The following is a 27,896-nucleotide window of genomic DNA, read 5'->3' on the forward strand; positions in this document are numbered from 1 at the left end:
TGCTGCTCAGGGAATTGTGGCACTGCTGCAGAGGGAATTGTGGCACTCCTGCAGGGGAATTGTGGCCCTGCTGCTCAGGGAATTGTGGCCCTGCTGCAGAGGGAATTGTGGCACTGCTGCAGGGGAATTGTGGCACTGCTGCAGAGGGAATTGTGGCACTGCTGCTCAGGGAATTGTGGCACTGCTGCAGAGGAGGAGGGATGGGCCCAGCTCCGGAGGAGGGCAGGGCAGTGACTGCCTGTGCTCAGGGCTGTGTGGGTCCGGGCTGCGGCAGCACTTGCAGGGCTGGGGGTTGTTCCAGCAGGATCCACACAAACAACATCTCAGCAGAGCAGGGTGAGGCAGAGAGAAGCTGCTTAGAGGCCTCCGCCTGCAAACCCTTAAGCACGAGGTTCAGGAGGAGGAAGATGCCGAGATGAATGCATCCCTTTCCCTTTGGGTGCTCAGCTTGTTCATGATAGAGGCTTTTGTGAGGCTTATCAAGCGAAGACTTTTCTGTGTCCCAGAGCAATCAGGTATGGAAACGACACGAAAGTGCTTTTAAGTGCCAGGTGTGGTTGGGTGAGCAGGTAAGGGAGCTTTGCCTCTAACATCCCTCTCTTTCCACCCAGGGATGACTTGCCAGGCTCGCAGCTCCTACATGGACACCGAGGTACTGTGGGGACACCGCTTCACCCCCGTGCTCACCCTGGAGAAGGATTTTTACGAGGTGGACTATAACAGCTTCCACAGCACCTACGAGACCCACACGCCCGTGTGCTGTGCCAAGGAGCTGGCCCAGTCCCGCCGGGAAGGGCAGCTCCTCGGAGCCCTGCCCAGCCTGGGCCGGGACGCAGGGACAGCCAGGGAGGACGAGGAGGACGAGGAGGAGGACGAGGAGCAGGAGGAAGAAGGCAGGGAGCCGACGGGACCGAGCGGAGCCAACGGGACAGCGGGAGGGGGGAAGGAGGAGGTGCCGGTATAACCCCGGGCCGTCCTGGGACACGGCACCGGCCAGCCGGGAGCCGCCGGGGAGCCAGAGCTGGGGCTCGTGTCCAGCTCTGCTGCCTGCTGCTCATCCTGGCAGTCACTGCCCTGCACCGTGCCTCAGTTTCCCTCCTCCTTCCTGAGGCGCTGAGCTTTGCCCTCCTCTGCAAAGCATCTGGGTCTCCATGGACAAGGCTCGCTCACTCTTCTCGTCGCTGTTAAAACCGAAATCCCCTCCACTGGCTGTTTCAAAGGGTGTGCATTGGGCGTGCAGAGCTCTGCCCCTCCTCAGAGGGTGTCTAACCAGTCCGGAATGTCCCATCTCAGTATGAAGAATGTGATTTCATACCTTCACTTAATTTGTGAGTCAATGTATTGTAGACATTGTTACAGCTAAATTAAAAGAAAAGGAAAAAACCTCTCTGCTATGTAGCGAAGTGTTTTGCCCTCTTGAATTTTACAAACAGATTTTAGTGTTTTCTTCCAGGATCGCAGCCATTGGGATTTATTTCCTGCAAAATGTCTGATATGAGCAGGGCACCTTTCCCTGCAGACCTCTAACATGTTTATCCAGTGTTTTGTCTTCTCCAGCTGAAGTGTTTTGTGTACTCTTTTAATGGAATCTCTGACACATTTCATAGGCTACACATGGTCAGAGAAAGTTTAGATTTTGCCCCCATGAAGGCTTTTTTCTGGCCTCAATGTCCCAGCTGCAGTTCCATTTGATGGTTTAAAACAAAGGAAGTAGCCCCTTGGGGATCGGAATGTTCTGGAATTTCAGAGGCTCTGGAGTAGGGAGGCTGGGTAAGTGGCAGTTTGCAAAATTCGCTGCTCTTCTGCAAGGCATGTATTTACAATAAAGGTTGAGGTGCTGGTGTTCCTGCAGCTAACGGGAACACACACTGACATAACTGAAGCCAGCAATTTTGATCTTTAGAAAGAGGCAGAGAACCAGATTTCCCAAAGAGGATTGTCTCATCCAGAAAAGGAATGAAGAAAAGCAGTCTGTGAGATGAAAGATTTCCACAAATTTCAACAACACAGGAAAAAAAATGGCCTTGTTGGAGAAAATCTCTTCCCTTGCTCCTCAGACTTCAGTGGGAAAAAAAGGATACCTGCAGAATTACTTTCATAAAATAAAATGAAGAATACATAATATGCAAGAGTTATTTTCCGTAGAGAAAGGACTGTATCTTTATCTGGGGAATAAATGTGCACTGTCTGGACTGAGCTGAAAAACAGTTTTATCTCTTGATTTTACCACAAAGACAAGATAAACTGGAAATAGAAAGCAGTGGTCTTACTGACATGGAAACAAGGAGGAGAATACAATCTGGAGAGGTCAGAGGTAGCATTTACTTAGAGATACAATCTTATAATGTAGGTAAAAGAGAAATTTGTGGGTGTTTTCCTGAGGGGGTGGAAGAATGCCCACGACATAGCTCTGTTGTACTTAAACCATGTTAGGAGCCAGCAGGCAGCTCGGCTGCCAGGGCACAGGAATTACCTCTCAGTTATGCAGCACATTTCCAAGGGAAACAACGTCACTGGAAATGCTCAGCAGTTCTAGAAAGCATCTTGCAGCCTTGGAGTGGGCAGAACTTTTCCAGAGGTCTCCCTTTTGTTTTTCTGCTCAGGTTATTCTTTTTCTATCCTGAGTCTCAGAAGGAACAGAGAGAAGAAAACAGAGAGAAAAATGAGATCCTCAGAATGGCTTGTTCTTTTTCTGAGACCTTCTGTCCTCACCCAACCTCTGCAAGATAATTATGTGTCAGAAATCAAGACTGGGTTTCAGATTTTTTTCCTCTGGAGCTGAAGTGATCTCCTAATGCAGGAGATGGAAATGGAAAGTAAAACTGCAGTGGGTCTGTGCAAGTCAGAGGCAGTTGGAGCCCTCAGAGGGATGTTACGTAAGCTCTGCCCGACGAACTGCCTCGTCCAGCTCAGCTGACCATGAGAGAGGTTTGATGGGTCCCTGCTGTGAGGCCAGAGACAGAGAGCCTGGAAAATGGCACTGGACTGCCTCTGCACCTTTCTCCTTCCTGGCTCTTGCCCTCCAGAGAGAAGGTGGCCACCTGCAAATATCCCAAAAGCTCTTTTGTCTGCTCATTGCCCTCAAGATTTCATCCCACAAAACTGCTCCTTCCTAAGAGTGTCAAGTCTGGGAATTCATATATCCTCATGTAAGGAATTTGGGTTGTTGCTGAAGGCTGGGTTGTGCAAATCCATCCCAGGGCATGGGGGGTAGGACAAGGCTTGTTCTGTGTTTGGAATCTGCAGAGATGCCCCAGTGACTTCCTGAACTGAGCCTTCAAATAGTGTCTGCATGAGCTGAGCCCAGGAACTTCCCAGGTTCTGGAGGATGGGAGAAACACCCTCCTGCATTCCTCACTGAGCTGAGCAGACCCAGGGCAGGGATCCCCCAGGGCTGGGGGCACCCTGTGTTTCTTGTATTTCCAAACCATATTTTCAAGTTGTGCAGCCTGGCCACCACTTCTGGGAGTTCAGGGACCCTTTCCAAAGACTGGCAGACAGGCCCCAGGGTTGTCCTTTTCCTGAAAGAGATATAATTTAGTGAGTGTATTGAACTTTTCTGGAAGTGAGGGAGAGCACCTCTTCCAGATTTGTCATCTCTGACAATTGGATCTGTTTCCTTGCTGTTCACCAGCATGTGCAGGACAATGGGAATAAAAGCATAACAGACCCACTCTTTGCTGTAATGAACATTTAATACAAAGCTGCATCTCTTGTGGGAGTTGAAATAGCTCACACAGATACATCCACCCACGTAAATATCCCATATGAACTCCACACTCATCGGTGTACTTTAAAAAATGTTAACTAATAGTCCACAAGAAACATTTGTAACCTGTAAGCACGCTGTTCACCCACGAATAACCATTCACAGTTCTAGAATGGACCCAGTAAACAAGCTGAAAATACATATTCAAAACATGGAAAACATCTGCTTTATGAATGTATCACTGATAAGCCAAATTCACAGCAGGATCCATCCACAACTCATGTGGGAACCACTTCAGCATAACAGGGGCTCTCAGAAGCTGCCAGCGTTGTGTGCGCAAACATTTCCACCTGAATCCTGCATTTTAACACAGCACCTGAGGGCTGGGTTATTAAACACGAGCCCAGGTGCCTCCCCACACACGAATGTGCACATGGTGTCCCCAGCAGGCAAAGCTGCACCTTCAGAGGGTTTCCCAACAGAGGCAGACCCCGCATGGCACAGCACAAACACCCTCGGCAGCAGAGAGGGGAAGGGGCTGGAATCCAGGGTGTGCTCCTGCCCCGCAGTCATCCACCAGAGCTTTGGAGCAGCCAAAAGCCGCGTTCCCTGTGCTTAATTTTCCTCCCTGTGCAGGATGGCTGGGGAGCACCTCTCAAAGAGGAGAGCTGAGGGGGCAGCGGAGCAGGCAGGGGCAGCACAGCAGAGGCTTTGTGCTCAGCTGGGTTTTGAGGGAGGCTTTGGGAGTGCACCGGGAGGAGCCCTGCACACCCCGTGGTTTTATTTAATCAGTTGCTTTCCCAGACCCATCCTTTGAGCTGTTCTGTCCCTGGGCAGTGGCACTGGTGCTCAGGGAGGGCCAGGCTGACCTGTGTGCCTCGGGCGTTTCTTTCTCCTGTATGAATTCCCATATTTATGCTTGTAAAGACTTTTCATTTTAGTTAATTTCTTGGACTGATCTGAAGATATCGTGGAAAAACCCAGCCCTTGCCTTGGCAGATGGTTCTGGGCAGGGGCTAATCAATATCCCTCTTAGAAATGTACCTTTATTTTTCATTTTAATTATTCTGGCTTTAATTTTCACTCATTGCAAGATTCATCACTCATTTTAGGCTTAAATTTGCCGCCTCATTGTTTTCACTCTCTCTTGTTACTGTGAATATATTTCCATCAGAAAGGGTGGATCATGGGGCTGAGAGAAGAGGGAATGTTATTTATGCTCAAGTAATTAATACCCAGTGATAAGCTCTGTTTGCTGCCAGCCATATCTCCTGCAATATATGAGGGGCAGGTTGCCAGGATATGTTAAGCGGCAGTTTGGGGGATGATGGAGAAGATGCTTAATTAAGGTACAGGGAAAGCAGGCAGGGTTTCAGAAAAGTGGTTCCATTCCAAGGCCAGTGAAGCAGTGATGAGCTACTGAGAGTCTGCTTGGTGTAACACCAGTCAGGGCTTCATTTCCAGGGGTGCCTGGTCTGTGGTGGCTATGAGGAGCAGCAGAATCCAGATGCTGGCATTTTATTCCATGAGGAAGTCAGGGCTGAATTCTGATTTCTTTCTGGGTGATCGTTCTCTCTCAGGGAAATGGGGCAAGGTTCCAGGTGACCCCAGTGGGTCCCTCAGCTTTGCCAACAACTGTCAGACCAGAACTTGGTTCTTAAGTCCTGCTGTAGGGAATGGAGAGGAAAGTTGCACTTTCAGACACTGTTGTGCATTAGAAAATGCCCACGGGGTGCCTGTGCTGAACAACTGGTGCTGGGGGATCATTTCTGCTGAAAAGTAAAGCCTAATTCTGCAGCTTTGCTGAAGGAAGTTTGTTATTCTCCTTGCAGGACTGAGCTGTCCTGCTTAGCTGAAACCAGGCAGCACAAACATGCAACTGCTTTCCCGAGAAGCTGAAATCCAAAGTTCCACTAAAATCTGTGCTTCACATGTTGGGGTGAATGCAATTCTAGAGCTAGTTCAGCAAGCACTGAAGGGTGGGCAAATACAGACTGGTTCAGTGGGGTGATCTGAAAGAATGAATGAAAAACCAACAGCCTGGTTTCATTAACTCCAGTAAAACCAGGAGTAACTCTTTGGAACCAGAGCTGTATTTTGGTTGGGTTAGTGACATCAGAACCAGGACATGAAGTGGTTGTAAAGCTCTGCTTTAACTCACAATTATTTGCGTCCTGGTCCATCTCTGAGTAGGACAGAGGAGGAAATCAAGGACCTTTCTGTAGCTGGGAGTAGAAACAAGCTGATCAGTGGGATTTGCTGCTCTCTGACTGTCTCTCAAATCCCAGAAGAACAGGATGACCTGGTGCAAAGAGGGGCAGGTGCAGCACTGCACAGCAAAGAGCTGAGCCTTCCATTTAGCAAATACTGTGAATAACAGCGGGCGAGGAGGAGGGGAGGCCTTGGGCCATCACACAGGGCTCGTTTGCCCCAGGGGTGACAAGAGCTCCGTGTCCCCTCAGTGAAGCCAGAGCTGGTTTGTTCCAAGCAGCAAAGGGGGACAGCAAGGGGGTTCCAGCTCAGGGAGCTCCATCCTCACCCAGTTCGTGCTGGATTTAACCCTCTCATTTCCTACCAAATGGGGCAAGTTATTTAAGGAAGGGTGATTCAAAATTGGAACAACTCTATCCTTTCAAACCTCATCTTGTAATTGAAATATTCATAAAGCTCTTCATTCAGCATAAGACCATTGCAGGAATATTTTAAGGATTTCATGCCTTTTGCAGTTACAATGTGCAAATTCAGCAAGACTAGCCTGCATTTTAGGAGTGCAAATGCATCATGTTTTTGACCCATCTTTCTTTGATTATATTTTCCTTTATAGGATTTTCATCAGATTGAAAGAAATTGTGGTTTTATTGTGTGTGCAAACAGCAGCTCTGGGTTAGGCTGGGAAGCACTGAATTCACTGTCCTGGTTGGCGAATGTTTTGGGGATGGATGTCAGAAAATACTAATCTTAAAATCTGTTCTTTCTTAATTTTACTCAGGTCCTCATATCCTGTGTGGATTTAGAGATGAAAACTAAATGCAGATAAAGCCCAAGGTTAATAAAAAACGTATTTCCATCCCAAAGAGGAGCAAATGCTTCCACAATTCCACTTTTGTTACCCCAGTACTCAGAAGTGCCTCATGTCCTGGTGTGCAGCTCACTGAGCAGGGACACAGCAGTTCTCACTGCCCAAAAGTGCAAGAAATGCCCTGTAGGAAACCAGAGCAACAGAGCTAAAAGCACCTGAGCAGAACCCGGCTGACAACTCCAATCCTCCATGTTTCTGCAGATTTATCACTGAATGAGGAGGAAAACTCGCACTAACAGGAAAATTAATGATGGTGAAAGCTCCTGGGTGCTCACCCCTGGTGTGTTCGGGTTGTTCCATCGCGTGTCCGTCATTTTTGTGCCGAACAAATGAGCAGCACAACCACACTGAACCCGTGCTCCATCTGCCTCCCGTTCTGAGCAGGGCTCAGCTGCTTCCCTGCTCCCAGAATAGAAGGAGGAGAGGCAGTGCCAGGTGGAGGCAGAGACAGCCTTGGCCTGCTGTACCCTTCCAGGGAGCCCAGGAGGGGTTTGTCCTTCCCTGGCAGAGCCTCTCCACGCTGCCAAGGCGGATAAAGGGACAGAAACAGCACTTGGGAAAGGAGAGGGAGCAGGGCCAGGACCTTGATCTCGTGGGGCAGCTGGGACAGGGCTTCCAGTAGTGGAGAGGAGGCATTTTTCCACCCTGAATTTCAGGATGTCAGGATCTATTGGATCAGGGGTGTTTGCTGCCCTGTGCTTCACACGCCCGGTTCCCCTCCCCATCTGCTGCCGGGAGAGCTCAGCTCCCGGGGTTGTGTCTGCAGAGCCCGAGCTGGGCAGCTCCTCCTGCATTCCACATCCAAAACTCAGCCCCTCTGCAGCTCCTCCTGCATTACACCCCAGCAATCAGCCCTGTGAGCCCAGTGAGGAACTGGTCCTGCCTGGTGTCCCTGAGCAGCCAGCCCAGCACAAAGAGCTGCCCCTGGCTCCACACAATGAGGGGAAGGCACCGTAACCGGGGGCTGACTCCGAGCCCTGCGTTTGCCCCTGGCTCCCGCTGGCCCCGCACAATTAACGTGACCCTGCTCACACGTGTGGCTTTGTGGGATCTGTTTAGGCTCTGGCTCAGGAAGGCCCACAAGCATGTCCTGAATTTTAAACGGGTTGGTTTTTAGAGCTGGGGCTTTATGGCTGCAATTTAATTGAGGCTGGAGCTGTTTCTTAATCCAGGTTTGTACAACAGTGGAGTGGGGCACTGGCACAGGACATCGTGCAGCCCTTGAGTGCAGGGTGGGACATCTCCCTGTGACTGTGCTTCATCAGCATGGGCATGGATGTTGGGCATGGATGTTGGGCATAAGAACCAGGAAAAGCTGTGTCCCGATAGGGCAGACTGACTGGGGACTCAAACAGCGGGGAGGAAAGCCCTGGGAATATCAGACCATGCAAACTTGGAACATCTCCCACCTGCAAAGCCTGCAGGCTCCCAGGATTTTCCATTCAGAAGGTGGGGTGTACAAACTAAATCCCCAGTGGGATTTGGGAGATGTCTGCATGAGGCAGCCTGGCAGAGGTGGGAACGGCTCCTCATCCCCAGGGCTGAGCTGTGCCTGCACAGCCCGGTCCGTACAGGGAACGTGATCAGCCCCTGCTGTGTTTTGGGGGTGGACAGGGGGGTCTGCAGTGTTCTGAGCAAGAGGAGGTTCCGTACCTGGAACAGTAATTGCTCCATTTACATAAAACATATCCATTAATTGCCTGAGTTTCTGTACTCCCTGACGAGCTCCCTGCCTCCCCAGACCTCGCCTGCCTCCGGCTTTATTTATAGGCTCCCCTGACCTTTTCATTACTCAGTCTCTCATGGATCCTGTCCTCTGTATGTTACCACATCACTTTTTCTTGTCCCGTCTGACATTTAATTTTTATTAACTGTGGTGTGAGGTAAAGCTGGTTTTCTTTGTTTTCCACACTGTGTTCTTCTCCTGCTCTCCAGGCCATAGAAAGTCATTCCAGAATCACTTGGGAGAATTTTTTTTCCTTGACATTCTGAGATTTTCCAGCAGGACATGGAAGATTAAACCTGGATTTAAGGTTAATAATGTCTCCCTGAGCCCATGAAGACTGTAAGGTGGGTACATGAACACGAGCCTCAGATCTTCAAGGGTCTAAGTGTGGGTCAATATCTTGTACACACCAGAAGGTGACCACTGGTCACTGGAAAGCCCCTCTGCACCTCCTGGTTCTTGAGTGGCTGGCTCTCATTCCAGTTTGTGCAAAAAAGCAGGAGCATATGGTGGGAATTTGGGTATAATGGAGACATGCTGTAGTTTTCCAGCCATGCTTAATGTGTTTGCCACACCCTCTGCTGAGGAATCTCTTGTTGTTACTCATTTAACTGAATAATCCCATGAACTCAAACAGTTTAAGCAGAAAACATCCAAACCAGGAATATTTGTGAGAGACAGATGAAAAAATCCTTCCATTAGCTGCTCTTCATTTGGGAGGTTCCTGCCAATTAACAGCAGCCGTTGCTCACTCTTGGATGATGTGTTGTCTCCTGAACTTTACCGGCTAAAAATCCTTCCCTCAAAAAGATGAAATCCTCCCCATCTTTTTGGTGAGTCACTGTGCGTGTTTCAGTGAGAAGTGCCTCACGCTGAATTTACAGCCTGCATGAATCTGTATACAAACATGTTTATGCAAACAAACATTTCTTGGAATGGATCCATGGCTCAGTTCTGACTCTAATGGACAGTAGAGAAGCACGAGCTAAAGCCAAATCTCACTAAATTAAATCCTTTAATTCTGTTCAATAGAGCAGCTAAATTCCCAAATGCCAGGAGGGAGAATCTCAAGTGCAGGCCCTGGGATGAGTGGCTCTGAAGCAGAGCTTTCGGGGGGGAGGCCCCTCAGGGCGAGAAGGACATTGAGGGGCTGGAGCGTGTCCAGGGCAGGGAATGGAGCTGGGAAGGGGCTGGAGCCCCAGGAGTGGCTGAGGGAGCTGGGAAAGGGGCTCAGCCTGGAGCAAAGGAGGCTCAGGGGGGACCTTGTGGCTCTGCACAAGTCCCTGACAGGAGGGGGCAGCCGGGGGGGGTCGGGCTCTGCTGCCAGGGAACAGGGACAGGAGGAGAGGGAACGGCCTCAGGCTGGGCCAGGGGAGGTTTAGATCAGATATTGGGGGAGTTTTCATCACTGAAAGAATTGTCCAGCCCTTCCAGAGCTGCCCAGGGCAGGGGTGGAGTTCCCATCCCTGGAGAGATTAAAAAGCTGTGTGGATGTGGCACCTGGGGACATGATTTAGTGGTGGCCTTGGATATGCTGGGCTGTTGTTGCCAGGTGGCTGCTGTTGGACTTGATGGTCTTAGAGGGTTTTTCCTGTTCTGTGGCTCTAAATACAAAGTTTTCTATGTGAATATTGATATAGTCTATATTCCAAAATGATGGAATATTTCACATTGCTTTTAGATTAAAAGTTGAAACCAGATCTCCAAATTTCTCATGGGACTCTTGTATTATGTACTGAGCAATAGTATTGTGCTACTGTGTGTACAGGGGAATATCAGATGTCTGGAAGAATTAATGAATATTCAAGGAGTTCTGCTTTGCAACGAGCTTCAGCTGAGAGCTGTGTTCATTCATATACATTTAAGTAAAGCTTAGATTTCTCATTTTTCATAAATCTTCTTTCGAAGGGAGGAAAACAATCAGGCTGTGCTTTTATAGAGTGAATTTAAAATTAAAATTAGACATTTAGGTGTCATTTCAGTTGTAAAGTAGCCCTTAGTCTGATGGTTGGAACAGTGGTTCCAATTATGTTTAATTTGTATGCACAGGGCTTGGTTAGACAAAGTATTAAGTGTTCTTACTTGTTCATAATATTTCTGTCGTGTGCAAGGCTTTTCAACACCCTCACTAAATTAGTTCTTGGAAGCCCTTGTTCACTATATTAACGTAATCTATCCCACACACAGTAAAACAAACTGTTTGGCCTTTCCAATGAGAGGACCCCAATCTTAATAAATATTGAATTATAAAACCCCTGCGTGGGGAATACAAGCTAATTCTTTTCTCTTTTCACCAGCTGCGAGCTGCTCCATGTGATGTATGGCACAAACTCTCCAGGAAAGAGGAGCAAATTGAAAACACCACCCCTGTGGGTTCCCTTATTAGACTGGAAGTGACTGTGAAATTTGCAGGACACAGCTCATTAAAATAAGGCTGGCAATCTGTGACCCCTTGAGTGGGAAGAGGAGATCCATGCTGGAAAACAGGCTGTTGCTCTGACTGGGGAAACTCAGCTAAGAAGGAGGAAAATGTGTGTGGCTGCTTGTTAACCCCCTCCTCACCAGAGTCCTTACAGGGAGCATCTTCAGGACATTGGGGCAGCAGTGGCTCAGGCCCGGTTAGAAATGAAGGGGTGGAAGCCTGGAGAGCTGCTGGTGTTCCCCAGCTCAGCTCCAGGGGTGCTTGTGCTGCTTGGGCACCCGAATGGTGCAGTGAAAGTATCAGTGCCCAGGTGTTTCATCAGGCACGTGGGAACTCAGCACAGCACAGGACCAAGGGCTACAGAGCTGCATTTTCATTATTGAGATATTTAATTGGTATTAATTTGGTGATGATCACAGTGGCCCCCCTAACCCGGGCAAGTCTATCACAGAATCCCAGGATGGGTCAGGCTGGAGGGGACCTCAGAGTCCAGCAGGGCCATCCCAGAGCACAGGGCTGCGTCCAGAGGGCTCTGGGATATCCCCAGTGAGGGACACTCCACAGCCTCTCTGGGCTCTGTTCCAGCCCGGGCCCTGCCCAGGGCAGCAGTTCTGCCTCCTGGGCAGGGCAATTGCTGGGCTCAGGCCCTGCCCGTGGCTCTGGTGCCGCTGCCGGGCCCCGGAGCAGAGCCCGGGCCCTGCCCTGAGCCCTCCCTGCAGCCAGGGACAGCCAGGGCTGAGGGCCCCTCTCAGCTGGGGCTCCTCTCGAGGCTGAGCAGCCCCGGCTCCCTCAGCCTGTGCTGGGCACGGAGCTGCTCCAGGCCCTTCCTCAGCTGCGCAGCCTCCGCCGGCCCCGCTCCAGGAGGAGCCCAGAGCTGGACTCAACATTCCAGATGTGCCTCGAAGGACTGGGCCCAGGGGCAGGATCACTCACCTGCTGGCAATGCTCTTCCCAATGCTTCCCTGGATATACCATTGGCCTCCTTGGCCCCCAAGACAACGTGCTGGCTCATGGTCAACTCCATTCCATCCTGCGCTGTCCCATGAAATGACTCCTTGGAGTACCTGGTGCTGAATTCCATCCTTTTGGCAGCTCAGAGCACCATGCTCTGTGTGTGGAAAGCCTCAGCTGCAGGGGAGCTGTCCTGGCTCTGTAAATCAGCTCCCAGCACTGTCAGAAGCCAGACCAGACCCAGACGGCACAGCCAATCTCACTTGCCCTCAGGCACAAGTCCTCAGAATTCCTCTGTGTGAGTGTGCACTGCCCAGGGTGCTCCCAGACCTGGCCTAGTCCTAGTTCAGTTTGGTGTTGAATATTCAGCTGTCAGCTGTTTGCACTGAAGAAAAGAACAGGATAATTTACCCCAAACTTATTCCAGGTTCTAATAAATCCCATTTTCATGCCACCAGAACTCAGGGAAAAAACAAGGCAAGAATGTTAACATTTTCTGCTTGAAAAAGCAGCTCTCTTAGTAGTTAAGTTCAATCCCTTAAGTGATCATCTAATTCTAGTCTGACATTTTCTGTAAGCGAATAAACCTGTATCTTAATTCTCCCCCTGTCAAAGATTAAATAATGCTACATCAGCTTTTAACGTGATTGATCCAAATAAAGACCATGAAAAATGTAGCCTCGTTGGAAACATTCAATGAAATAATACATCTGGGGAGGGCTCCCCACATCCCTGCTGATGTGAAAGAGCTGGATTGCGGGAAGAGAAAAGCTGGGATGACAACACTTAAACTGACATTGCTCTGCGTGAGGGAGAGGAGAGGCTGCGCACAAAACGGGCTCAGTAATTGCAAGTGAGATCCAGCATGGATGCCTTGGGAAGAGCAGGTGCCCTTGAGGCAGATCAAGCTGGATTTCCAAAACGACCCCTCAGCCACAGGTGAAGATTTTGGCCCTGCTTACCATGACAGAGGAAAGGACCAAACCCCCTTACGTGTGACATGTGGGGGATTGGTAACCTTCCCTTGGACTTGGGACTTTCCCTTAGGAAGAATGGGAAGTGGGGATACAAGAAGTAAAAGTCTTACACATTTCTCATGCCTTTTGTGCCAATATTGCTGTTCTTTTACGGAGAATGAGGGGTGGAGGGACACCTGACTGGAAGTGACAACAAGGAAAGGGCTTTATGATGCTGAACTTCGTGTTACTGTGGTAGTTGTCCATCATCTGCCTGTGAGTATCCTGTAGTCTCTGAACCATTTCATTTGTTTTTCAGTTGAAAATAAGTTTTAAATTCTTCCTGCTGTAATTGTGACGTGGAAAAGCTGCCTTTTCCTCATCCAAATCAATTTAGTGATTCACTCCTTACACAGTCTGCTGATGGTTATGAGGATGGAATACAGGCTTTGTAAATGATTGTAAAACACAGGCCCGGCTCCAGAGTGGTTTATTTTCATATCAGTGATTTAGAAAGTGAACTTAAAAGTGCTGTAGATTTCCTTGTGCACTGGGAGGCTGGAGAGAGGATTTTTGGAATATTTGATCTGCACAAAGTGCAGATGAGAAGATTGCTGACTAGGTGGGCAGAAGAGAGAAAGAAAACAGAGAAAGAAAACAAAGGAAGGAAGAAAGCCAGGAAAGCAAAGGTTTATTTTTAGGAAGTGTTTATTCTTAGAGTGGGAACTCACAGCCAGGCTGCACACAATGTTCTGACCTGCAGGTGCCCAGATACCCTTCCAGAGCCCCACACAACCCCAGCAGCTTTGGGTCATCCCAAGAGAAGTGGCTGATTGCTTTTGCACCTATGCTATTAATAACTGAGGTGGGAGGGCAAAACTGATAGGTTTTAAACACTGAGGTCATTCCTTAAAGTCAGATTATACTGGGCTTATGCATTTGTTCCCATCCCAATTAAATTTGTGGTCCTCCCTCTTTGAATAGTGCACGTTCCAAAGATTAAGTAGAACGTTACTGGAAAAACTCTGAACTGATAAAAAGAGATTCATATTTCTTACCTAATTGTCACTGAGATGGATGTTTTGGGAATATTTCCAAGACTACACTTGGTTTAGTAGCCACGCTTTGAGCACATCTTGCTGAAGCCTTAGGAAGTGGTGAAGGACAGGGATGTGTTTCCTGCATGGCAACCCTAAAGACTCTGGGATGAGCTGACCCAGGCTGGGCCCCATGATCCCAGGGATTACACAGGGAATCTTTAGCATATCTGGAAAGTTTGTTCAATAATTAAATTACTCGTTTGGAACTGTGAGTCTTAAACTTCCTCAGTTGTTGGGCATTTGTCAGTGAATATGTTGGACCCCTTGCTGGAAGGTTGTGCTCCCACATGGAAAATTGCAGGAAAGCCTGGGTGCAGTAATTCGGGCCCTGGCTGAGAGGATGCTCTTCTTGACGGCTCCCACTCCAAACTGGCCACAAGGAGAGAAGGGATAATCAGGACAGCAACTGAAGGAGTGAAGATCCCCTCCCTCGCCCTTTTGCCTGCTGTCCCCCCCAGAGCCACAAGTGCTGACAGCAACTCTGGTTCCGATTTGTTTTCCCGTTCCTATCGGAGCACAGGGCTGGCCAGGGGAGGGAACCTTTCACGCCGATCCGCCAGGTCCTTGAGGGGTGTGAAGAGTAAACGAGGTGTGAACAACACATCAAGTGGGCAGCACAGGGAAGCGGAGCCGTGAAAGGATTTGCTCCGTAAAAATAGAACGGGGCTGTTGGCAGCAAGAGGTGTCTGGAACAGATAAACCCGGCCCGGAGTGAGTGATGGGAGCTGGGCGTGTTCTACTGACGCCGCAGTCTGAGCTTCCTGACCTTATGAGAGAGGCGGGAGTTGGGCAGGACAGGTGAGCTGGTAATTTGTTCTTTAACGCTGCACGGACTGCACCTCTCCTGATTCTGTACACAACAGCCGAGAGCAGTTTTTAACCCCGGATCGTCGCCTCACCTCTCAGCTGGAATGGGGAATACAGGGTAGATTAACACCGAGCAGTGGTCCCATGGAAAAGCGTGAGCCGCACTCTCCTTTGTTTTAATGGGCTTCACCGCGGAGGAGCTGCAGCTCTGGAGTCCCTCTGGAGCCCCCAGTATCCATCCAGCCCATCCTCTTTGATTATCCCTGGGCACTGGGAAGCTTGTCTGTGTGCTTGGATTTAGCGTGGATGTTCTTCTCAGGTGAAATATTTATAAATCAAGGGGAGTTTTTCTGACTAAACAATAAATGGCAGCGTGGGTTTGCTATGAACATCCCTCAGGTATAACTGTCATAGCACAGCACTGCCTTCAATCCAGGGATCTCATCCATCCCCATCCCACAGAGATCAGCATATTACGAACAGAAAGTGATTTACCAGACAAGTCCCAGTTCCTGCCTGTATTATTCCATGATTTATGGCCCATCTGATGTGGCTGTAGCTGGAGTGCAAGAGAGAAGCTGTTTTGCAACACAAGCAAAGGGATTAGACTAACAGCTCTGATATTGAAAGATGGGTATCTCGTTGCACTGCAGCTCTCTGGCCTGCTGTTTATTTGCTGTCTCACTCAACTCCAGCTCCAGCCTTGCTGCTCTGCTGCCACAAAGGCTAAAGCATAAAATGGAATTACAGGTATTAACAGCTGTGGGTTGTGTCACCTAGGAGCACACAGCAACCACTGGAAGGGCCACCAAGGATGGGGAGGGACAGCAAAAGGGTGCTCAGCACTCAAACCCGTGAGGTTTTCCCCACTGGCACCAGGATTTCAGGTTTGGCCTGATGGGAGCAACCACTTTGAGTGAGATTTCAGCCACTCTGTGGCTTTTAAAAGCATTAATAGAGCATCTAAATTTAGAGCACTGCACTTTTGTTTCATTAAGAGTTCCACTTTAGAAGCAGACAGACTCCATGGAATCTGCCCCCGGAGCAGCCACTCTGCTGCTGCACGGATTAACTCTCGCTCCTCACAGGGCCTCCTCTCACCCTCAGCTGCTCACAGCTTGGGGTCTTCTTCACATTCTGGGACCTTGAACCTCAGCTGACCCCGTTCTTTAGGTGTCATGGGGCAAATGCTGCTCAGCTGAAGCCACTGGAACAAGAGCTCATTTTAGCCTAAAATTGAGTGAGGAGGCCTCGTGTGAGTGCCTGCAGAGAAAAGAAACACATGCAGGTTTGCAAACATCACTAGTGCTTGAATTTCCCTTCTGTGCCATCTTGGGGTGAGCAGATAGAGAAATTCAGGGGTTTCTCATAGATCCCATAGAAGCTGAGACTCAAAGGTGATGAAATCAGGCTTCAAACAGCACTGCAAAGAGCCCAAATCAGGCACCCCCCTCTGGACACCCCAGCTTTGGGCACTGGGCCTCTCAGAGGACTTTGGATGCTGCCAGGTGTCCTGCTGGTGGATCATGTTATCCAGGAGCCAGCGGGAGCCCTGGGGAAATGAGCTGAAACTTCAGAAAAGACAGGTACTGGTGTGACAGATGGGACCTTGGCCCAAAGCTTAGGAATAGTGAGAATTAGAAGTGTGTCACCAGGGAAAAGCGAGATCAAATGCTTTAAATCACAATATATTACACCTCCCTCTAGCATTTTAGCAATATACAAGCTTAATGCCTCCTTTTTGTCCTTTTTGGGGGAAAGAATGCCTCAGTGTGGACTTACCCTAACAGTCCCTAAAAATTGGGAATTTTTTAGCACTTGATTATTCTAAAATACTGAGGGTTTGTGGCACTTGAGCAAGTGGACTTGAAATCCCTGGTTGGCATCTTGATGGTTTTTCTCTTTGGCCTCATTTGTTAAAGGGATTGTTTGGCCAGAGGCATTTCTGTCATCTCTCGGGAGATGGTGCATGTGACTTTCTGTTTTCCATGGAAACTGGAGCAGGAAATAGTTAACAAAAGGCTCCCAGCTCTGCAGTGTGCAGGAGCAGGTTAAGAGGTTTGGGGGAAAAAAAACAGAAAACAAGAGCATCACTCTCAGCAGCAGCCAAGGGCAGAGCTCTCCAATCTCCTGCCAGAGCCTGTTCCTGGGGCAGTCAGGCTCACTCTCTCTTCTCCAGAGCCTCGTGTGGTTTGAGGGCTCCACAGACCTTCCTCCCCCTCCTCCTCAGCCTGAAAATCCTCACCGAGGAGCTCTGACAAACTTGGGGAGATAATTTGGTCTAATGCTTGCAAAAGCACCTGTCTGGCCTCCTCAAAGCAAGAAACCTCCCTGGTTGAGAAGTGATGAATTCCAGGGCTGTTTGGAGCCCTGGCCACCCCCATTTAATTGGAGGTTTCCTGCAGAGCCAGGGGCTTTTCTGGCTTTGGGCATCACCTTTGGAGCCCAACCCAGCAGGCAGCTGGGGCATGGGGCTGGAAAGCAGCCGAAAGATGCTGCTCATAAACTAACCCAGCTTGGCTTCCTGGCAGGGAGTGTCCACTGGAGGTGTTTGTTGGGAAGGATTTCCATCCATATGGACCTTCCCCCGCTGGTGCCTCAGTTTCTCCTTTGGGTCTCAGCTCTTCAGTGACCTCACTGGTGCTGATGAAACTTTAATGCTCGAGAGGGTCATTGCTGGAGGTCTGCTCTTGGTTAATTTTCTCCTCATGGCTGTGGACTGTGGAGGAAAATTTCCCCATTGCTCTCCCGTGGTATTTTGTCAGAGCTTGTCACATCCCCTCCGCTCAGCAGCTTCTCCCTGGGGAACTCCCAGCCTTTGCTTTTCCCTGGCAGGCTGTGCAGGAAAGAATGGCTGCAATTTCAGAGCAGAGCAAAGCACTCAGAGCCACAAAAGCACCGGAGATTCAAAGCCTCCCCTACCTGTGTTCCCAGGAAGCTCACAGAGTCTCAGCAGGCTGTTCCTGAACACAATTGTGCCTGCAAAGAACCTGTCTGAGCACTGTACAACACAGGGCAGACTTTTAAGTCCTTTTTTCTTCCTTTTGCTCCCATATCCAAGGTCTTTCTCGCTTTGATTTATGGATCTGGATTCCATCTTTAATTATTTGCCCTGAAAAGCTGCCTGAAGCAGGGCTCAGCAGCAGTCAGACAGAGGCAGCTCAGCCCTCCTGGCTTTGCACAGCAGCGTTCCATGGGAATGGCCATTCCCATGTGTGTGTGAGGGGCACAGCTCCCTGGCTCCTGCCCTTGGGCTGTGGATGTGCTTGGATGTGCTGGGCGAGCTCACAGGCTCCAGCACTTCATGTGCTTGTCCACCTCACCCCCCTGCTCCACAGGGCACAAAGGGACAAGGCCCACGACAGACACAGACGATTCCAGCGAGGCAAATCCCCTGGATGTGATGCCTAAAGGTATTTTCAGTGCTGGGAAATAAGGGCTCATTTATTCCCTTAAAAATTTCTGCTCCAGGATGAATAGCAGTGATGAAAATCTGCCACAGAGCAGGAAGGTCTGCATGGTCACCCTTGTACTGCTTAGCAAGACCTGTTTGGGTCTGGGAGCTCAATTTCCCTGTCTCAAGATGCTTTGAATGGCTCTGTCTTGATTGCACTTCCATCCACTCGAGATAAATAATTGTGCTATCAGTCCACAGCAAAGCCTGAGCCTCCAGGGTTTCCTAGCAGCAGCACTGGAGCTCCCAGTGCTCACACAGGATGGGGGACCCAGAGCAGCTGTGGCTGCCCCTGGATCCCTGGAAGTGTCCAAGGCCAGCTTAGATGGGGCTTGGAGCAGCCTAGGACAGTGGAAGGTGTCCCTGCCCATGGCAGGGAGTGGAATGAGATGGGCTCTAAGGGCCTTTCCAACCCTAACAGCTCTGGGATTCCACGATTCTCTTCCCCACTGATTGCAGGGATCATCCTCCACTGTGCATGGTGGGATGCAAAACTGAAGCTTCTTCCTCTATGGGTAAATCCTATTTCAGCTCCCTTAAATCAGTTCTTCCCCAAAAAAAAGCTTACAACAGCTCTCTGCTGGAAGCAGGGGGATGGTTGTCGAAGCCTCAGGAAACCCCTTTGATGTGGGGCAGGCAGCTGGGAGAGGTGGTAATGAGGTGCTGGGAGAACTTCAGTCACCAGGGAGGGAGCCCAGCAGTTCTGAAGCTGCCCGAGCAGCAGGGCCCCTGTGCTGACAGACCACAGGGTGAGGGGATGGCTGATTAAAGCTTACAGGCCCTGAGTGCTTTAGGGACAGACTCATTCTGTGGCTCTGAACAGAATTTCTGGACTTGCAAATTTATGGAAACACTTTTTTGGGTCAGCAACAGAGGGAGCAAACAGGTATTCAGTTATCAGATCATACTTCACTCCAAAGTCTTCATCCCTGCCTGCAGGCTGCTTAAATGGAGAATTCTCTGGGGCAGGACCTCTGCCCTTCTCCTCCTGCACAGCTCAGAACAGAAAGGGATTTCAGGCCTGGGTGGAGTGCCCTGATACCAGGTTATAAATACAGTGGTGGTGGCACTGCTCTCTGCTGAGGGGCTTCGTGCCAGCCCCAGCCAGTGAGGGCCTGACTGAAGCTACAGCAGCAAAGAACAGACCTGTGGGTGGCAGATAGTCCTGCTCAGTGGCATCAGGGTCACCTCCCTCGTGCTGCCATCACGGGCACCTCTGAGGCCACTGCTGCAGGGACACACGTGGCAGTGCTGGATTAGGGACCTGCGCCAAACTGTTCCCCAGCTGGGGACACGCAGGGACAGCCAGCACTGTCCCCGGGATGTGTCACCCGTGCAGCACCACCGCTGAGGCAGCACCACCTCGTGACATTTACCCTGCCCCTTCCCACCTTGGCTTTCCCCAGAAATGCTCCTGCTGCTCTCTGTTCCCAGGCCATGGGGTGTGGCTTTGTGTCCTGCTGCTGCCAGCCCTGTGCTCCGGGGACACTGTGACCTGGCTGTGACAGCTGAGCCTTCCTGGGAATTCTGAGTTATGGGATGGTGGGTGCTTTACCTCCAGCATCCACCTGGACAAAACCTCTGCCTTCTGAGAGCTGCTGTGAGACAGAAACGCTCTGAACGCTTATTCCACGGTGTATTTTCCTGAAATTTGACTCCAAAACCGAGACAATTCCCTGTCCAGATTCCCCCCTCCACAGCCCTGCTGGAATCACAAAGGCAGGACCACAGTTCACGTCCCCTGCTGAGTAAGGCAGAGCTGAGCTTTGACCTGGTCTAAGCCTCCAAAGCCTGACTGTAAATCACAAATGCAGATTGTGTGCCAGACAGATTTTTATCTTTTCCTAACTAAAGTACTGTTGGTAACTCCAAAGTACTGGCAGGAATTTTCCCTGCTGCAAGTGTGGACACTGGGGAGGATAACAAAGTGTGTTTGTGTGGCTTGGGCTGCTGCTTAATAACTTGAGAAGAGACTCCAACTTCTCATTAGAAAGTACCATTTCACCTTTTTATTGTTTTTTAATGAAACCATTTCTTCCCGAAAGGGAAGAGAATTGCCTTGTTCCTAAGTGGATGTTTTCATGAAAAAATAATCCCTGAGTTTTCATTACAGTCTTGAACAAGAACTTGAAAATAAAATCTGCTTGTTTCTTCCCCTGGCACTCTGCAAAAGGGAAAAATAGAAGAGAAACAGAGCAAATGGGAATTCTTAACACACATTTTTGTGGACAGAGTGGAAACATGTAAAAGCTTGCTTGGTTTTGAGATGCTATGAATTGAGTTGACATTTTCCAAAGTCTTCATAAACCCTACTGGATTATTTTGGGTGGGTTTCATCTCTAACACCCCAAAACCGAGTGGGAGCAATGTGGTTTTGCTCCCAGGTATCTCCCCAGGCCCTCAGGAGGACTCCCTCCAGCTGCTGAGAGAGCAGAGGTTACTGGGGTCCCTCTTTTGTGTTTTCCTGTGATGAAAAGTGGGGGTTGAACTTGGTTTTGCTCTGGAAGAAAATAGCTTTGGTTTGGCTGGAGGGGCTGAAATCTCCTGATAGACATGGGGGGCTTCTCCTTGACTTCTCTGCTGTTTTGAGCTTGGCAGGGACAGGTTCAGGCCCCTGCTGCCTTCTGCCCTGCTTCCCTGAGGAAAAGGAGCAGCCGCGGAGGAGCGGGAGGGGAGGAAAACTGGAAGGGGTTTGCATGCTGCCCTTATTGTGTATGTGGAAAAACCAAGCTGGCTTCTTTCTGAGGGGCTCAGCCTGTGGGTAATTACTCTCCTTAGGGTGCCCCATGCTGGCACCTTTCTTGAGGTGGGATTTGTACACTTGGAGTGGCTGTTTGGGTGGTTTTGCTGTGCTTCAGGGTCTGGCTGTGCTGCCAGTGTTGGTGTGAAGGACGAGTGCACCAGGCAGTGACCAAGTCATGTCTTTGTCAGGGGGTGCTTTTTGCTTTGCTGAGCACTGAGATATGGACAGTAACCCAGTTCCATCCTGCTCTGCGCCTGGGGATCTTGCCAAAGCCCCTTTAGCCCCTGCCCCCCTAAAGGCTGCATTCCTTGGTCACAGCAGTCACACAACCTGTAGCTGGCGTTGCAGGGGTTTGTGTTCCAAAGCATTCCATGGGCGCCTGGTGCCACTTTCCACTTGTGCAGTGGGAGGAACTGAAGCACAGAGCAGGCCGGTAATGGGATAAAAGTTAGAAACAGATTTGTATGGAGACTTGCGGGGTCTGAGAACTTTTTATGAGGCCTCTCTTAAGCTCTCTGGCCTCCTCCTCAGCTGCTGACAGGGCTGTGATAGCACAGAAAGCAGTAATTCCAGTGAGGTACTGCCCACCTTGCACTTAGACCTGCTTAGGGCCCACTGGCCCTCCGTGACCCATCTGTGAGAGGGAAACTGAGGCACGCAGCTCCCAGGGCTTGCAAATCCCCTGCTTGTGCAGGCAGGAAAACTGCTGGAAACTGCAGCACTTCTGGAGAGAGGTGCTGGTGGCAGAGTGGGTCCTTCTCCTGTTTGGCAGAACTGGCATCGAGGTGGCTTTGGGGGTTTCTCCTCCCCTTTGGCACCACAAGGGCAGCACCCTTCCAAAGCTTTGCCTCCTGCTTGTCCCACTGGATTCTCTGGACACCTGGAAGCTTCCGTCTCTTCTCTCCCTCCCAAATTCAGTACAAAGCTGCTTCTTATGCTGCCTGAAATCCCTGACACAGGAGGATTTCCACCCTGCTGGGATCATTAACCTGCCTTTCCAGTACTTGCAGCTAATGGATAATTTCCTTGTTGTTTCGGTGATTGTTTTGTTTTTTCAACTATTATTCATTTAGGGAAGTTCTGGGACTGCCACCTACCTGTCGTGGTCCATGGGCACAGCCTTCCCTGCGCCTCAGCAGGGCTCTGAGAGCATCAGGTGGGGCCAGCAGGGAAATCACAGCAGTGACACCAGGTGCTCCTTGCGAGGGACTTGGCAGCAGTTAAACCTCACCTCATCCCATTTCAGGGCAGGGAGCAAAGAGCAACCCCACACCATCACTAAAGGGAGGGGCACGGGGGCTCAGCTCGGTGCTGGCACAGCAGGATGCTTCTCCTGCCCAGGAACAGGGAGCTGTGGGGTTTAGGATTGACCTGTGCAGTGCCACAGAGCAATCCCTAAGTAGGTCAAGCACAGGCGTCCTGGAAGTGCCAGGAATGTACCTGTGGAGGCACAGAAAGAGCTGCAGTGCTGGGCTGAGCATGTGCTCCCTACTCAGCAGGGCTGAAGTGCCTCTGGGGGCCTTTTCTCCAGCCCCAAAGTGAGATCATCTGTGTGCTCAGGAGCCACCAAGCCCCTCTCCTGACAGCAGGAACGCTCAGAGTCAGCAGGAACAGGCAATCCACCCTGCCCTGGGATCTTGGGCAGAGTTGGCAGCAGGGTTGCTGTGCCACGAGGTTGTGCTGTCAGAAATCCTTTCAGGCTGCTCACAGTGCAGTAAGGGAGGGTTTCCAGTCACGAGAGGGAACTGAATTCCTACTGTATGGAGATTAATTTGCTGCCTCAGCCACCAAGTGGGTGAAAAAGCATCTGAGGATTCAGCAGTGCAGCTGTTAATGTGTTTACTGGGATGAAGAGTGTGCTGGGAACATGCCCGGAGTGGTGGCTTCTGTTTCTTTGCAGAAGGCACAGAACACACCAGCAGGATTTAGGAATGTGGAGCTCCTGGTTACAGCCAGGGACAAGCCTGTGTTTCTATAAAGCCGTGTTTGGCTGCAGGACACGATGGGGGTGTCTGTCACATAAACACCCAGCGTTAAAGGCTGTGGTTAAAGCTGCCCCATGATTCTATGGAGCTCCTCATGTTCTTCCGTGCTCAGCCTTCCCACTTCCTCATCCATTCCCAGCCTGCAGACTTCCCATTGCTGGCCAGGTTTCTCCTTACAGACTTCTTATCTGCATTTCTTGTTCCGTGGGGAACTGGACCACTCTGTTTCCCTGGTTTCCCTGAATTCCCCAATCCCCACTCTGACTCTGCTGTGGTTGTGCTCCATGCCCCGTTTCCTTCTCCTGGACTCTCTGCTCAGGTGTTTCCAGTTCCCTCCCTTTCTTTCTTGTGCTCTGCAGCTTCTCATCAAATCCTGTGTTGTCCCACCCCCAAAGGCTTCTCCTGCTCTCCCTTTGGGGTGTCCCTTTTCCCCCTGCTCCCATCAGGTGAGTGGGGCCCAGAGGGGACATTGCAGGAGTGGGGGTGCTCCGTTACTTCTCCAAGGGTTTTGCTCCCTAGGGAAGGTGGGGTGTTGGCACTGCTGTTGAAAAGGGCAGAATTTGGGGCTATTTTAGAACCTTAAAGGCAAATCCTACTTCAGGTGCATTGTTTGGGTGGGCACTGCAGGCAAGGAGGCGCCTGGATGCAAACTGGAACCCAGTGGATGTTTCTCCATATCCCAAGAGATGCGATGGATTTTCAGCTGAGGCTTTGCTGGAGAGCCCTGTTGTACTGCTGGGATGTGCTGGGCAATATTTCCTGTGGCTCCACAGTTAAGTTTTTATGGAAGCCTCGTTTGGTTTAATGTAACTGTAGTTGGGTTATAAATTAATAATCCCAGCTGCTGGGACTGCTGTGTAGCAAGATGGCTTTGCTGAATGTGTGTGTAAATAATTCATGCCATTAAATTCATTGTGTTCCCTGTCCACAGCTCGTTTACCTGCTGTGACTACAAATACTGCTCTGCACGTTGGAGAAGGTGTTGGGAGATGCCAGGCATGAGAGGTCCGTGTCTGTCAGGGAGAGGCTCTCCCCTGGCTAAATGGATCAGAAGCTCGTGGGACAGGGAGGGCCAGGGAAGTCTGGTTTGTGAAGATGACAGGGTGGAGATCTCACCTTGGGTTTGGAGATGATGGCAAGGTCCAGGCTGTGAGAGATGGGCTTCCCTGGCACATCCATCCTGGGGATCAGGAGGAATTTCTTCATGGAAAGGGGCTGCCCAGGGAGGTTTGGAGTCCCCATCCCTGGAGGTGTCCACGGAGGGCCTGGACACGGCACTGAGTGCTCTGGGCTGGGGACAAGGTGGGCATCAGGCACAGGCTGGACTCAATGGCCCTGGAGGGCTTTTCCAACCTCAGTGCTCCAGTGATTACAGCTCTGCCTCCTTTCCAAGCTCCCCCTCTTTGTTTATAGCTCTTCTGGAATTATTTCAGTGGTTGTCCCTACCAATAAACCAGGAAGAATTGGAATTCTTCCCTGCTTTGCATGCAAATTCCATGTGGTTTCCAATGTATTCTTTTTATTTAAATTCCCCCCATGTTTCCTTGGAAAGCAGCTCCCACAGAAGTAGTGAAGAGTCCTTTCCAGCCTCAGGCATCACCATTCTGTGCTGCAGTGAACAGAGCAGGGTAATGACAAAAATCCTGCACAGATAAATGTAAAAAGAGTACAAAAGAAAATAAGAAAAAAATATTATTGAGTCTAAGAGCTGTTTTCCAGAGTTCCAATGCACAGTCTCTAAAATGCTTGCATCTTTGTGGCATTACCTGATGTTTCCAAGAGCTTTGATGCTGTTTTATTTCCCCTGTATTGGCAGATTATTTCAGACCACACTGGTGATGCTTTTGCTGGTGTGATGTTGTCAATTCTGGTTTGTTTTCCCTCAGCCTTGCTGCTGCTCTCATCTGCATGTGATGATCCAGGGCAAGACTTGAGGGAATCCAGGGAAGACTGTGCTGGAATAACTTCCATCTTCTCCCCACACACCAGAAACCTGATCCTCTGACAGTCAGTAATATTTATGTGCTTTTATGCATCATACATAACCTGTAAAATTGTGTTATTGTCAAGTTACCATCATATATTATCTAGAAGCAACTTAAAAAGCTTGGTTTAGCTTCATGTATAAATATTGATGAGAAATCTGAAGCATGTTTTTCTGCAGAAAATACTTACATTCATATCAGACTCACATTTATCTGGAAAAGATGTTATTCCTTATGTTCCTGCTGAAGTCTACTTAGGAGACAGCCTGAGCAAGGCTGTGTCTGTATAAATGACAAGGACTATTCGTTTGGGACCAATTTAGTCACTGAAAAGGCTTCTGAAGAAATGTATCAGCATATTGGAAATCACTGGAAAGGGTTTGGGTGAGGTTCATTTGGGCTGAAGACAAATGTCTGGGATGGAAGGAAACAAGAAAGAAGAAGTCCTGTAGTTACAGGAGCTGAACAAAATGAGGCAGGTGCTTGTTAACTTTGAAAGAACTGCGAGTTCTTAAAGTTTTTTATGAGGGAAGTTTCACTGCTGTTTGTTTTGGTTCAAAAACAGGTTTCTGTTTAACTGGGAAAAAGATTTTTAAATAGTGAAGGAACGAGTGACATGAGTGACATTGTGATTCGAAGTTTGGCACTTGGCAATGAATCTGTTTGTTCTGGTTAAGCTTTAGGTTGGGATTTACAAGTGATGCCCAGCAAATGTCCAGCATGCCTGGCCAATGCTCCCAGACAAACTGGAAAAGCAGAGCAGTGGCCACTGCAGGTTGCCCTGGGAGGACACCTCTTGTCCCAGTCAGTCAGCTGGGACTGACCGGGAGGAGGCAAAGGGATGGAGCAGCTACTCCTAAGCAGGAAAATGGGCTCTAGTATCTCCTTTTAAAGCTGCTGCAAACAGGCTGGGGAGTGTTTTACTGCAGCCAGGCAGGAGTGACCTCCCGGACAGCCCTGCTCTGAGGGGCATTGCTGCCTTGGCTGGGTTTGGTGTGTGATTTTGGAGGCTCCCACAGCCCCAGCCCAGCACTCTGTGTGATGCTGTTTGCACAGAGCACGGGGCCATAATGGAACTTGAAGTATTGTGCTCTTCCCTAACCTATTTACATGACTTCATTACCATTGAATTTTTACTAGACATGTCAGGATTGGAGAGGGAAATCTGATCTAATAGGAAGGAATGTACCTCTCTGGAGCAGTGAGGCTGTGAGATAAAAAATGGGGTTTAGACAGACAAAGGAACTGAGGCATTGGGGAAGGAAATGATCACACTCTTATTCTTCCCCCAAAAACGAGTTAAAATTCCTCCCACAAGTTAATGTTGTGGCAATATTCAAATGTCCCAACCAGTATATTTTGCAAGGATTGAAAGGAATAACAAAGCCAAAGGTGATGGAAATAACTGGATGATGCAGTGGATGAGAGTCAGCTGGGACTGGGATGTCCATACCCCTAAAATGCATTGATCAAATGCATGAATGTATCTCACTGTCCCCCACTGTTTGCCTTGAAATGGAAGCAATTTAATCTTTAAAAAAAATAATGAAAGAGCAAACTGTAAATGAGACCTTCTGGCAGCAGGACGGGCTGTGGTCCCAGAGGCAGCAGCACAGGCCAGGATGACAAATGAGGTCATTAAAGTAAATAGTGTAAATTGAGTTTTGGCAGTGGGAAGGAATCCTTATTATGATGAAGGGCATTAATATGGGAAGAAGAAAAGGGAGAGGAGGAATTCAATGGTGACAGGATCATCTGGGGCAGGGAGCAGTGTAATCCTGTGGCTGCTCCAGCTGCCTCCTCATTGCAAGGCGAGGAGCCCATTTAATTTCACAGGGTTTTCAGCAGGGCACGGTTTCAAAGTGCATTAAAGATTATGAAGTGTCACCTCTCCAAACAGCATCCAGGAGGTGCTGAACCAAGGGCTGGGATTCTTTACTCATTTGGTCTCGTCTTTGACATCACATTTGCAGCACAGTTGTGCTTTGCCTGCTGATTTTTCATTTTTAAGGAGTTTCTTAATATGAGTGTTCAAAACCTGATCACTTGGTTGCCGCTGGGTAGTCCTTGATTATGGAAAGTGCAAACCGTGGTGTTAAAGGGCTGTGGCAGCCAGTTCCCATTGACTGACCAGCCAGGGAGTTCTGGCCTCTAAATCTAGGCTTCTTTAGGTGCTGGTGACAGCCAGGTTGATTATCCTGCTCAGATTAATGTGGAGTTGTGGCAGTCCTTAAGCTCACAGAGACTTTTTAAAGTTGCCGGGCTCTTTGAAAGCTGCTGTGAGAATCAGTGGGCAGCTCTGTGCAAAGTCTTGGGGTTGTTCTTCCTCGTTCAGTGACACTGAAATAAATCCTTGCTCTTGTAAGAGCAGATGTAACTGGCAAGTTTGGGCATTGCCCTGGGAATCTTGAGCCCTGAGTGTCACTGTCCTCTGGCCTTTCTGTGGCCATTGTAATGGCACTAGTGACACACTGTGTAAAGGCACCTTACAGGATGTTACTAATTAAATACAACTTCATATGGTCCCATTAGTACCCTAAAGTTCTGTGGTTTTCATTCTCCGAGGTTCAGTTCCTCTGCTCATCCTATTGCGAGGATAAATCACTTGTGAAACGCAGTTTGAGTTAATGAAAAACACATTTTGCCTTCAACGAGATGGTCTGTGAGGTCCCTTCCAACCCGAAGTCTGTGCCTAGGGCCAGATTTTCCTACACACTCCTGAGCCATCAAAGAGGGCTCTGAGGCATGGAAAGGCATGGAAATGCACTTTTCCTGTTTAGCTTGCAGAGGCAGATTTATCTCTAAGAGTAGCTCTTATTTTTTCACAACATGCCTTGAAAAAATGAAAGCCCAACCAAAACCAAACAGAAATGTTCTCCCTTTGCTCTGGAAATGCTGGGTTTTGTTGAGCCCATCATGGTGTGGTAATAGAGATTTGCATGGCCTGTTGAAAGGAATGAGCTCCAAAGCTGCTGGGAA

At 49.5% G+C, this 27,896-nt stretch overlaps 1 protein-coding gene across 2 annotated transcripts in view; it reads left to right on the forward strand.

Moving 5' to 3' along the window:
• Window positions 1–27,896, forward strand: part of KCNJ5 (potassium inwardly rectifying channel subfamily J member 5) — an 82,615-nt gene that overhangs the window by 18,921 nt on the left and 35,798 nt on the right. Inside the window, exon 3 of one of the 2 annotated variants that reach the window (XM_042034025.1) lies at window positions 612–1,387. The exons of the other annotated variant lie outside the window; for it this stretch is intronic. Within the exon in view, the coding sequence (XP_041889959.1) occupies window positions 612–964 (353 nt within the window). The 3' untranslated portion in view covers window positions 965–1,387. Of the gene's footprint in view, window positions 1–611; window positions 1,388–27,896 lie in introns of those variants that run through there. 2 annotated transcript variants of the gene reach the window in all.

The sequence above is a fragment of the Corvus kubaryi genome, unplaced genomic scaffold (assembly GCF_017639235.1).
Source record: "Corvus kubaryi isolate FWS band 111438036 unplaced genomic scaffold, C.kubaryi_AGA036_p1.0 37367, whole genome shotgun sequence".
Lineage (NCBI taxonomy): Eukaryota > Metazoa > Chordata > Aves > Passeriformes > Corvidae > Corvus > Corvus kubaryi.